At 40.1% G+C, this 12,693-nt stretch overlaps 2 protein-coding genes across 6 annotated transcripts in view; one reads left to right on the top strand and one right to left on the bottom strand.

The window, feature by feature from the left end:
- FN1 (fibronectin 1) overlaps nucleotides 1-6,339 on the top strand; it is an 89,962-nt gene extending 83,623 nt beyond the window's left edge. For all 5 annotated transcript variants that reach the window (XM_089477710.1, XM_089477709.1, XM_089477708.1 and 2 more), the window contains 5 exons: nucleotides 564-728; nucleotides 2,132-2,257; nucleotides 2,983-3,089; nucleotides 4,247-4,354; nucleotides 5,554-6,339. In XM_089477710.1, the coding sequence (XP_089333836.1) occupies nucleotides 564-728; nucleotides 2,132-2,257; nucleotides 2,983-3,089; nucleotides 4,247-4,354; nucleotides 5,554-5,628 (581 nt within the window). In that variant the 3' untranslated portion in view covers nucleotides 5,629-6,339. The remainder of the gene's footprint in view (nucleotides 1-563; nucleotides 729-2,131; nucleotides 2,258-2,982; nucleotides 3,090-4,246; nucleotides 4,355-5,553) is intronic.
- Nucleotides 6,340-8,790: 2,451 nt separating this feature from the next.
- The window catches only part of ATIC (5-aminoimidazole-4-carboxamide ribonucleotide formyltransferase/IMP cyclohydrolase), a 41,084-nt gene continuing 37,181 nt past the window's right edge, over nucleotides 8,791-12,693 (bottom strand). The window contains exons 14-16 of the mRNA XM_089478089.1: nucleotides 11,621-11,803; nucleotides 10,949-11,104; nucleotides 8,791-10,306 (exon numbers count right to left, since the gene is read on the bottom strand). Of these exons, the coding sequence (XP_089334215.1) occupies nucleotides 10,187-10,306; nucleotides 10,949-11,104; nucleotides 11,621-11,803 (459 nt within the window). The 3' untranslated portion in view covers nucleotides 8,791-10,186. The remainder of the gene's footprint in view (nucleotides 10,307-10,948; nucleotides 11,105-11,620; nucleotides 11,804-12,693) is intronic.

Below are 12,693 nucleotides of genomic sequence, written 5' to 3'. Positions count from 1 at the left end.
GGCACAAGTTTGTTTCCTTTAGTGTTAGGAACTGTACCGCCAATGGGAACATTTCACATGAGTAAAAGTAAAACAGCAAAGCTACAATAGGAGCATTTCCAAGCATTGACCCTCCAGCCCAAATATGATGGGTTTTCAGGTGTTTTTTGTTTTTTTTAAATGTGCATGGGATTTCTGATATAGGCTGAAGTCAAAAGTAGGTCTCACTGCCATCAGTGACTCTTACCTTCAATTAAACATGTTTAGTATTGGAATAGTGGGAATCTTTGTTGTGAAACTGATTGGGGAGCACTGATTCATTCCAGAAACATTTGTCCAGGACTGTGGTAGGATTGGGGTATTCAAAGAAACTGGGTAGGAGGGAATGTGTTTTTAAGAAGAGTATTCCAGACCACAACCTGGACCACATTAAATTATAATACCAGGAAGATCTGTTTGTTAGCCTAAAGTCTTCATCATTTCTGGCAGCTTTTGGAGAAGGAAAACATTCTCTGAGAAGTTCTATGTGTTGTCATAAAACTTCACATTCTTCTTATTTCCTCTCTTTTTTTTCAACTTTCCAGTTTCTGAAACGATAAACCAACCCACAGATGATTCATGCTATGATACTTTCACTGGCTCTTCCTACTCCCTTGGGGAGGAATGGGAAAGAATGTCCGAAACTGGATTTAAGCTCTGGTGCCAATGTTTAGGCCTCGGCAGTGGCCACTTCAGATGTGACTCTTCAAGTGAGTAGTTTCTTGTGTTCATCTGACTCCATCACTTTTTGATGCACTGTTCTCTCTAAATAATGAGACTTTTCCAAATGCCAAGCCACAGCCGAATAAGATCATGACCACAGTATGGTTTATATGAGTGTCTTAAATAGATGCCAGTAATCTACAGTGAAATGGGATTCTGATCTATCCCTTCTCCTGGTCAATCAAGAACATGTGAAGTTTCTTCATAAGGGCTTTTCTTCTGCTCTTGCAGAAAACACTGAGTCATGATTTAGCAATAGCTACAAAAGCTTCCATTGACAAATAACAGCCAGTTCCTCAATCAAAGAAAACTTGCTAACTTGAGAAAATAGGCATAAATGTAAATGGTTTTGTGTTGACCACACGATGGTATGTAGCTGTTATTTCTTCCCTGCATACCACAGCAACATTCAGTATTTTAGAGCTTGTAAAATAATACTGACAGCCCCCTTGAATTCATTCCAGCTTCTAAATTTGTTCTTATGTCCTGGGGTGAAATCATATAAGTCAGCAGAGCCTCTAGGGCAGTGATGGTGAACCTTTTACAGACCGAGTGCCCAAACTTCAGCCCAGACCCCACTTATTTATTGCAAAGTGCCATGTCCCTCTGGCTTTCTGGTAAGAAACTCTGGCAAACTCTGTGCTAGGGCAACAGCATGTGTGCCCACAGAGAGGCTCTGAGTGCCACTTCTGGCACGCGTGCCATAGGTTCACCATCACTGCTCTAGGGAGAGCGGTTACTCCCACCGTACCCTAGAATAAGTGCTTGTATGAATAATCTCACAGCCGGGTCAAGCATAGCTGGGAGAAGTTACTTTTTTTGGATTGCAGTTTGGGGAAAAGTAACTTTTCCAGGCTTGAGATAGAAGTCACATTGGTATTGAGATCAACAGCAAATAGGTGTTGATATCTAACAACATCTAGTCTTTGTTTCAATTATAACTGATCAATAATAACTTCCAGAAACTCGATATTAATGTGGTGGACCAGCAATTCCCCCCTCCCAATGAGCGAGGATCTGGCACCCTATTTGTGCCTGTTGGTTACAGTTGTTTCTTTCTTTCCTGGATCTTGGCAAGGACCAGCGTCCAGTGGTTCAGGGAACAACACGGAGCCCATTTTGAGTAACACTAGTTTAAGCAAGCCTTCTCTTTTCACTTAATTCAGTCTAGGTGTCACTTGACTGCAGTTATTTCTGAGGAGATTTTGTTACAATCAAAGTGGTGCTCCCATCCACAAAATCACAGGCTTCTCTCAGTGACACAAGCCCCAAAAGACGGCCAGTAATCAGCAGAAGTTGTCAGATAGTGTTGAAAAGCTGGTGTCTTGTTTATTAGAAGATGATTCATTCTTGCTTTTATTGATCTGAACACTGTTCCTGTTTCATTCAGAATGGTGTCATGACAATGGTGTGAACTACAAAATTGGTGAGAAGTGGGACAGGCATGGAGAGAATGGAGAGATGATGAGTTGCACTTGCCTTGGAAACGGGAAAGGAGAATTCAAATGTGAACCTCGTACGTATGGGTGCCACATGCCCCTTATGCATGGTCTTTCCTCATTTGTGGCCATCTATTTCCTTATGTGTGTGCTTTCTATGAAAACTGCCTGAAGCAGAAATCCAGTAATTTATTTATCCAGACTCAAAATGCTCAAATAAAATGCCTTAGTATGGAAAGCTACATTTTTTTCTAACTCAGGAGCGTTTAGCAGGACAAAAAATAGCAGGTTATAATCCGAACAGTCTGGATAGGCTTGCACATTCTTTGTGCTGTACTGTGAAATGACCAAAAAAAATGTGTTACCAAGATCATCTGCCCTGTTTTGGTGCTTCCTTGCCCCATCCCTGCCCCCACTATACAAGAGAACACTCGCATGGAGTTGAGTCCTGTGTTGCAAGCCGTGACCATCCAGTTAGTGTTTGGGTACAACTTGCACTGTCACTGACCATTCTTCATGCAGATGAGCTGGTGGGACTTGGGTACCCATAACATCTTGAGGGCCATAATTTCTTCATCTTTGACAAGTTTTCTTTTCCTGTTCTCCTTAGTTTCACATACTGGCAGGTGAGAGGAGACAGAACAAAATCTTAGCCATACTAGAGAAAAGTGGATCAGTTTAGAAACTCACAAGAGATTTTTTTGGCAGTGTTTTAAGCTCTATTACCCTTACAGTGATAAAATGTATATTACTCAACAAGACATTGCTTGTTTTTACAATTGTGTTTTATTTCTTCTTGAAGATGAAGCAACTTGCTATGATGAGGGCAAGATGTACCATGTTGGAGAACAGTGGCAGAAAGAATACCTTGGGGCCATCTGCTCCTGTACATGCTATGGTGGACAGCAGGTAGGCATCTTCATACCTGTGCTGTGTCCTACGAATGGAAAGTAGATTTAGACATAAAATGAGAAAGGCTGACTCTTGCTTTGTTAAACAGTGTGCTGGATATCAGTGTGCAGTGTTTCAGTCTTATGCAACAGCCAAGTTTTAAGACCCATCATAGCCACCATTTTCAGTAACAAGTATGTGCAGAATTACGGAGGGTTACTAAGATCTACCCAGGTGGTACTATATAGCCCCTGCCTGCTAAAATTCCCTTTTATTTGACAATGTTACTGCCAGAATGATGCACTGTCCCTAGTATTTGATGCCTCTGTTGTCCACCGGTTGGTAGCACCTAAGTAGCAGAGGCACTGAGAAATCCTGTTAATGAATTGTGATGCAGCATATTAGGACAATGGGAAGAGTGCCCAATGCACACTGATCACTTTGATGGCTTTGCTACAGTATGTAGTAGTTTAACTATAGCCCTCTCTGCTTGATACAGATGTTATGAACTGCTCAATTTTAATTTCTGCATACATTAAGTCCACTTATGAAGATGTAACTTCCATACAGGATTCTGGCCATCTTTTTAAAATTACTATGAAAACATTTTTGACTGAATGAGCTAAACTGCCCGACACCTCTGTCCACTTGTGTTGCAATCCACCAATCAACTCTTCATTTTCACTGGTTTAAATCTGGTAATCAAATATAATAATAAAGGTTCAGAGAATGGAGATGAAGCAACTTACTGTAAAGCGATACTAAGTGAATAAACCTTCCCCCACCCCCAACCAGCTCTTCTTCTTTAGGTTACATAATGCCCTTACTGTATACTACAGCCAGCCTTCCATATTCACAGATTCTTTATCTACAGATTGAACTATGTACGGCTTGAAAATATTCAAAAAAGTCCAAAAAGCAAACCTTGATTTTGACATTTTATATAAGGGACACCATTTTACTATGCCATTATATTTAATGGGACTTGAGCATCCATTGATTTTGGTATCCATGGGGGATCCTGGAACCAAACCCCAGCACTGGGGCCCACTGTATTTCAAAATGCTGCTTCCAGTGCCATTCCAGCAGGGACAAACTGGATAAAATGACTTGTATCATCTGCTCAGTAGTCCCTTTGTGACAAGTAACATGTGGTCTTCTTGTTTTCTAAACAGGGATGGCGTTGTGACAACTGCCGTAGGCCTGGTGCTGGAACCTCACCTGAAGGTTCTCCTGGTCACACCCATTCGCAGTACACACAGAGACAGCAAACCACCACTACTGTAAGTATAAAATCCTCATCCACCTGAGGATACACACTAGTCTGTTAATATGCTGTTCAGTATTGTTACCAAGAACATACGTGTTACGGTGTTTCTGTAAGATGAAATTATTCCCTCTTCCCTGTACCATCCTCGGTATCATAGTTAATTCCTAAACTTAAATTAGGCTCCCAGTATTCATCTAAGAGACTGATCATGTCTATAGTGGCTTAGCATCATAGTGCTGCTAGTCCACTAAATGATCTTTTCACCAAAGCCACCACTAATGAAAAGAAATACTAAAGCTTGCATGCCAGTTATCTGTAATATCAGTCCAATGCTGTTCTAAACCAAACTGTCATAGTGTCCAGCAGTGACTTCTGGGAAGTCTAGCTCTTTGTGAATAAGCTCTGATATATTCAGACATTCATCTGTCACAGACCTTGAGTCTAATAAAATTCCAAGGTCTATTGGGGAAGAACAAAAGAAAGAGATTCAGAGGAGGGATGTGTGGACAAAGATTCATATTCACCAGTTTTAAATTCAGTAGTGTAAATTTACCTCAGGATTGTGTCCCAGGTAAATAAAATGTGCTGGGCATTTCTATTCCCTTAATACTGGTGTATGGCTCTTCAGTTTTAGGCAGGACTAAAAAAAAAAGTTAAAATAGAATTCTAAATTAAGTGTTATGGTACTGAATGCAAATTCCTACATGGGATGGTTGCATTACAGATACCAGTTGTGTGTGCAAATGGACACCCAGTCCTGGCTTTGGACATCAGATGGATGTATACAAGTTAGTCAGTGAACGGCATGATTCCATACCCTTGTCTTAGCCAAAAATGAAAATACTTTGCAATCTCAGATTAGTTGTGTGCTTCTAACCAATTTTTCTATGCTTTGGGAAAAGTTTTAGGGAATTTTCTTTTTCATTCTGGTATTTTCTGGTAGTGGGTAAAATAACAATTGCTAGGATAATGATGCATGTAAATACATTTGCAATTATTGACTTGCTTCTTTAAAAATATCTTTAAATACAACCTGAAGCTTCCACCCATGGTGGAATGGGACACATACAAGTAAGATTTTTTTTTTAACATGTCCCGTTGGTTTATTGTGCAAATTATGGAAGATGGAAATTATTATCTGGCCAAACAAGGTATTTGCTGCCTTGTAGAAATGGAAGTCCTCATTTGTCCTTTCCCACATTCCATCAACAGAATGTCCATTGTCCAATTGAGTGCTTCTACCCTTTACATCTACAATCAAATACACAAAACCGACGAGGAGATTAACACCCATCAACAACTAATAACAGCCAAGAAGAGTCTACTTGCCAAGACCATCCACTCTAGAATGCTGCTAGGAAAAAAGAAAAAGCAGATCTGTCTTAGGGTGGCCAGACTCCCTTTCTCAGCTTTTGCGCAGCTCACAGCTTCTCCAAGGGAGGTCACTCTTGGAGCGTCTCAAGACTTCTTTTCACAACAGATAGCTGTATGTTGTCTGTCTTTTTGATCTAAGTGTTTCAGTACCATTCAGTATTTTTCCCAAGACAACTCTTACTAACTTGTAAATTACTCAGCAGTCAGTAATATACATGAGATCCCTTTTATGGGGTTGAGGGGAGGGCCTTTAACCTAACCAAAGAAACCAGTGAACCCCAAATTCAGTGTTCAGCCAGTTGAGCAGCTATCAATTGAAACTGCATACACCTTATCATTGTGATATTTAAAACATGCACAGTCCTAGTCTTTCCAAATGATCCTAGTTTCTTTCCCTAGCGGTATATTTGTATCCTGTACTGTTATTTATCAATGTCGATCTTTCTTCCCCCCTCCCCTTCCTGCCTCAGTGTTTTTCTACAGGAAAATACCGTAAAGACATTTAGTATAACGTTAACAGAGGAATTTGGTATAATTATGATCAGTGATTATTTTTTATACTGTAAGTGCCAAAGCTTTACTACTGTGGGAGACAACTCTTTTAATAAAAAGATTTACAAACCAGATGAGTGTTGAAATCCTTTTCCTTTCCTCCCTACTGAGTGAAGGAGCAGGGGAATCCCAAGTCCTACACCCGATTTCAAGGCACTAGGATGCTATGATACCAATCGGTCACACTCTTTCAGTGTGTCATTGGTTAGGTATCCTTTCCGTTTTAATTTATATATGTGTATATTTATATTTTTTGTCAGAGATTGGAATGTTATTTTGTAAAAGAAACTAGTTTGGTTACTCATTACAGTGTTAATCCCTAAAGTCGTTACTGTTATGGCAGTCCATAAAGGTAACTTGCTAAATTACTAATAACAAATTAATTATAACTGGTCTTGTGCCACTGGAAAATAAAGAAAAATGCTTTTTGATTCTCAAAAGTGGCCAGTGCAGATAAAAGGAGCCACTTTTTGCGGTTCCTTTTTGCACGGCAGAAAGGCCAGATTGGGGCTGCAGCATGTAGTTGCCGTGGCCCTGATCCAGTGCTAAAAGGGACGGTCTATTTAGTCCCATACTTCCTAGCTGATTTTTATCTTGTCCTACTATCAAGAAACTACAGAGTGGCTCAGCATCATTGTGTCTGTGTTATCCTCACAACAACTCTGTTGTGGTAATTCAGCTGTTATTAACTGCCCCCAGGTGATCCAGTTAAGTGGAAATCTGAACCAATTACCAGAGTCATATATGTGGTAAATAGAACTGAAAGCCTAACACACCTCACCTGGACTTGCCACATAGGACAGACGATAAAGCAACAGAAATCTCTCTCCAGTGGCTGTAGAAGGCATCTATCTCAGAAAACAAAAGTGAGGAAGGGCTGCTTAGAACATAGGAAGATGAGGCAAGGCCTAGATGCAAAAAGTGTGCTTTGTGCTTATCATCTTGGTTCTCTTCTGTACTTTAGGATTCCAACTTCCTTCAGCCCTAGGCAGACTATGGGAATCATAGTCTAACAACATCTGAAGCAGAACTGTTTGCATTCCAGTGATATTCTACCACAGGGATAGGCAAAATTGTGCAAGGGTTCCCTCTGCTCTTGCTAATTTGTGCCCGTTCCCTACGCATAGTCCACTGCAGCTCATGTGAGATTATGGAGAAAGATGTTTGAATTTTTATACAGGTCAGAAGGAAGTGCTGGAACTGCAGTACCATTTATACTTTCTGTCCAGGAATTTGAAATCTGTTTCTAAAGCACTTGGAAGTAGCATTTCTGAGAACATTTGAAGACTGAACTTATGTTCTCAATCAGCATCAGTCAATTGGGTTGACTTGAAGCAGTACTCAATCCAGGTAACTCTGAGCTAAAGACAGATGAGGACACGTTTTAAATTCCCAAATACAATAGTTTATTTAATTTTATTAAAACAATCAAATTAGCTGAGTGCATCAGTTCTAGCTAATCAGTCCAGCCCTCCAGTTAATATTTAGAAGTTCATTTATTCTCCAAGATGAATAGGCTATACTTGAACCAGAGAAACAACCAGGAAATAATTTGCTGAGAGCAGTGAACAGTGAAAGCTAGCCTTAACATCTCGGAAACGTACCACTTTCAGGCAATGCTCCCAAGTATTACTTGGGACATATAAAGATATTTGTTGAACTGCAACTCCCAGCAGTCTTAGTCAAAAGAGCCAATGATGAGGTATTTATAGTCCATCAACACCTGGAGGACCACACCATTTCCCCCTGTTGGGATTAGATGATTACATGCTTTAAAAAAATATTGAGTATACTTTACATACGCATACTTTGCTGGTTTTGTAGAATGTGTATTTATGAAAACCAAAGCTACTGAAAGCCCCTTTTACTTCTTCCACCATGACCACAAACCAAGTGTTGAGATCAAAGAAAAAGGCTGAAGTCTCCACTGTACTTCAGTGACTAGGTAAATTTGCTCTATCTGGTGAATTCAGAACTCATTGGAAACTCATACTTACTGGTTCCTCCTCCCTTACTGATATGTGAGTATTCCTGGCCTGGTATTCTTACAACTTTTTTTTTATCAAGTTTGATTCCAAAATTGATTCTACTGCACTTGAATACTGTTACAGCCAATATGTTTGTTCTCAAGAACCTGCACTCCATTCTCATCTTCCATTATGTAAATTCAGAGCTGGATAGAACGTGCTTACAATTTGATAATAACACCTGGCCTGCAGATCCTGAAGTTTTAATTCTACATGCTATCAACTGACTGAGGATTTTCAGCATAGGTTGAAGGCTCTTGTTTTCCACTTTAATATATTGCAAACCAGCCAGCTTCACATTTAAAAAACAAACAAAAACATACCTGACAGTGTAGTTTAGCTACACTGCTCAATACAGCAAAACTGATGGCTCACTCTCGATACTATAAACACGTTTGGTCTTGGGCTTATTTCTTTTCCCCTTCTGGACAAATCATCAAGAAATGGCAAAAGTTATGCTGTCTGGAAAGTTATGTGCTTACAATGAATAACGACATTAGGATGTCCCATTACTTTATTTTTAAAATTATACAACAGACTGCATGAAACAAAAGCCTGAGAAGATTTGCTTCATAGTATGTCGCAGAAATATTTCTTTCTTTAAAAATGAAAAAGAAAACCACCAAAAGTTTAGCATGTATGCTCCCAACTTCCTTTCCCTTGCCAGCTGCAATTGCCTCCTTTTAGTACATATTCTGCTCTCAACATGGCAGACGCTATTTCCATCACTTTAAAACACATCTCTCCAAGGTGGTTTTGAATTTAACGATTTCCAACCAAACACAAACCATACCTTCCCAGGAGAGGCTGAAGCACCAGTGATGATGTAGCTTGATTACAGTATGCTACTGAATGTTCAAATTCAAACCTTTTCAAATATTTTGGTTTATAGGCTTTCAGTTTCTAAGCCTTGATCATTCCCTGTTCTCACAAAACAACGTCTGTGTACAAGTTAAAAGTGTATCAGAAATGATTACAATACCGCCCTCTGCATTTGCAAGTTAGAAGGGATGAGCAACCCCCCACACCGTATATACAATTATGACATATATGGAGATGAAGTCAAGCACAAAAATAATATACACACTCCCCCAAAAGTAAGGTTCCTTTCACCCATATTGATCTGACTTCAGCTTCCTTGCAATTGCTTCCACAGCAGCAAAACAGCATCAAAAGACTTCCATCATCCAATTTCCTATAATGATGTTCCTAGCCCCTGCACAAGTGATGTCTGCACTCATTTTCTCCCATAAGGCACATTACACGTATAACTTCTAATCAACTTCTTAAAAGGAACTCAACACAGTGGAAGCCTTCACATTCCTCTACTAATATGAGCATCAGCTGGAGCACACTGATAAGATGAACATCTCAAGGGAGTCAGCATACTACAACCAATTTAAAATACTTTTTGTTCCCAGTACATACATCATGATTATTACTTTTTTGACTAAGCAACTGATTTTGTTTGCAGTCTTCTACTGGCAAACAAAACCACAGTCCATGTTTTGAATGCAAAAAGAACTGGACTTCAGATGACCTTACGTGCATTTATTTTTCAACATAGCATTTAGAGGTGAACTATTTTATTATTATTATTAACCTTTATTTATGAAGCGCTGTAAATTTACACAGCGCTGTACATGCAATCTTTTTAGTTAGACGGTTCCCTGCCCTCAGGCTTACAATCTAAAAAGACATGACACAGAAGGAGAAGGGAGTGGTGACCGGAAAGGGTAATTTTGTATTAGTACTCTTAAAGCAATGATTTTTAAAGAGAAATGTTTATTCAAAGATAAGATTTTTTTTTCAAATAGTAAGAGAGGAAGCTTTCACTGCCCTAGACAAACACACAAAGCAATGGGGAATGTCTGCAGTGGCCCCAGGGAGCATCAGTGGTGAAAGAGACGGAGGTTGGTATGAATAAGAGATATTCCCAGCTCATCACAGGCCTCAATCACAACTTGATCTGCAGCTGAACCAGAAGGGGCAGCAATGAACTGGACTCCACTCTGATGAAAAAACAAGAGGAGAAAGACATGCAGATCACTGATTCATTTTGTTAACTGTTCCACAATTCAGCACCAACACTAAGAAAAGTCACCTTGTGGACTATAAACCCCCAAACCCTTGGAGAGCGGTCATGCCAGCTGGGGAATTATGCAGGCTGTAGGCCAAACAAGCTATTTTTCCAAGCACTTAGCAGAATATTTTCTCTACAGGAGCTTGTAATGATGCCAACCTGCTACTTCTGCAGCAGAAATGTAGATAAGACGGGATGTTATGGGTCATGAATCTGCATTTGTAGGGCAAGATATTCTTTTTTGGAAGCTCTAGGAGATGAATTGTGATAATATTTGATCCCCTTGGGTAATTGGATTAAATTGTCTTAGTCACCTACCCACAAGCACCACCAGGATGTATGTATGTATGTATGTGTGTGTGTGTGTATATATATATCTATATATCTATATATATATCTATATCTATCTATCTATCTATATATATATATATCATACTTGCAACCCTAATGTCCATAATCCAAATTTCAGAGTACCAAAATGGATGAACTCAGAATAAGAGTAGCTGATTCGACAACATCATCAAGTCCTTTTCAGCCTACTGAGAAAACACTCCCAGCTCCGTATCCTTACCCGTTTTGCTCTATCCACATTATCCCTAAAAGGGAAGAATGCATCAGAGCTGAGTGAGACTCCGTTCAGTTTTCCAATCCATGCCTTTTTTTCTGCCTCAGTCAGTAGAGCTGGGACCTCCTCGAACAGTGCCTTCCATTTGACAAGATCTTCACCCTGCAAAAATACATTTTTGAAAACATCTTCTGGATCGCCACAATCTAATGTAGTAATGCCCTGCCCTTGCAATGGGCAAGCCCAGCAAAAAGGCACTGTTTTGATATTGCCACTAGCTTAATTTCTACAGCTCCAAAGTGATAACTCTGCTGGAAAAATTACAAAATTAAGTGAATAAACTCTCAAAGGCAAATGTTCAAACTTTGTTTCACATTACAGGTTTCAGCTTTCTGAGCACAAGCCATACTGGGTGGCGGCTCATGAACAGTGTGATCCAGCAAAGTTACTTTTCTCAGAAGGGATGCCATTATGTGCTCTGCTACTAAGCGACAGCACCTTCTTTGGGCTTTTATGAACTACCTCTGCAGGATAGGATAAATGCAATTGGCCCGAATCAGCAAGTCTTAGCATACTCTGTTTCATATTTATTTCCAACAGGTTTAATTAAGGGGGAAATGTACAAACATCGCCATTTACGATTCTCAGGTATCTTTAGTCACATGTCCCATCGCTTACCTCACCAATGGTCCCAGTGACATACTGGTCAATAGCATTGGAGATCTCAGCTCTTTTGACGCCAGCCTTGAACTTCATGGAGAGCACACGAGGGTGATGTCTGAGCCACCAGTGGTTTGCCTTGTCTCCGGCCAGGCGGGTACAATGTATTCGGGATTGCTGCCCTGCCCCAATGCCAACTACCTAAAACACATAGGAGCCCTATAATTAAAAAGGCATATCAGAAATCTTTTTTCTTTGAGCTTTCACCAGCAAAATAAAACCATATTCCTTGATATTTACCAACTCATCAACAAGGCTCCTACGGATCCTTCTCGCAAGGATGTTTTTTGACCAGTTACTAGCAACTCAGTACTTGCCAAAAAATGGGCAAGCAAAAATATTGGCAGCTTTTGACACATTCAGTTAGCAAACAAGATGATTTTGTATGCTTTTTATTCAGTCATCCCCAGAACAAGCCAAGACAAAGAGAGTAGACAAGCGTTGAGAGTTTCTAGGCATTGAGCCTGTGTTGGGAAAGCTGTTACACTGGAGAGTTTAGGGCAAGGCTTACTGCAAAGTGAGGCTCTCCAGCCCTAGGGGAAACTTACGAAGGAACAGAGAATATTACAGCTGTCTGACTTTCCGGTAGCACTACACTTTGCTAAAAACTGTCAGAAGGGGCAGTTAACACAGATGTTAAGGCAGCCCGACAGAGCAATTCTAGCAGAGTGGTTAAAAATTCATTAGCCTGGAGGGAGCGCACTACAGCTTTGAAAGTTTGGAAGAAGCTGGAGCCCACACCATCATTCCAAAGAGGGATTACTAACCCCACCTTACAGTCTGATTTCATGCATATTTACTTGGAAGTAAAGTCTCATCACACTGAACAGCATTTATCTCATCAAAATAAATGTGTTTTAGGGCTGCAGTCTTTAGGCTTCTTACCTTCCCATAATGCTGGACAGTGTTCAGCTATCACAGAACTTGTCCATGTATGCAAAAACAGGGAAATAGTCAAAGGTTAGGTACACAGTCATTCTAGAAAGATGCACATCAGGAAGAGTGTATAAACCTCTCACTGAAAGTGTTGG

Source organism: Sceloporus occidentalis, unplaced genomic scaffold (genome assembly GCF_023333645.1).
Source record: "Sceloporus occidentalis isolate IW3139 unplaced genomic scaffold, rSceOcc1.0.p SCAF_12, whole genome shotgun sequence".
NCBI lineage: Eukaryota > Metazoa > Chordata > Lepidosauria > Squamata > Phrynosomatidae > Sceloporus > Sceloporus occidentalis.
This window is presented reverse-complemented; position numbering and strand designations above follow the sequence as displayed.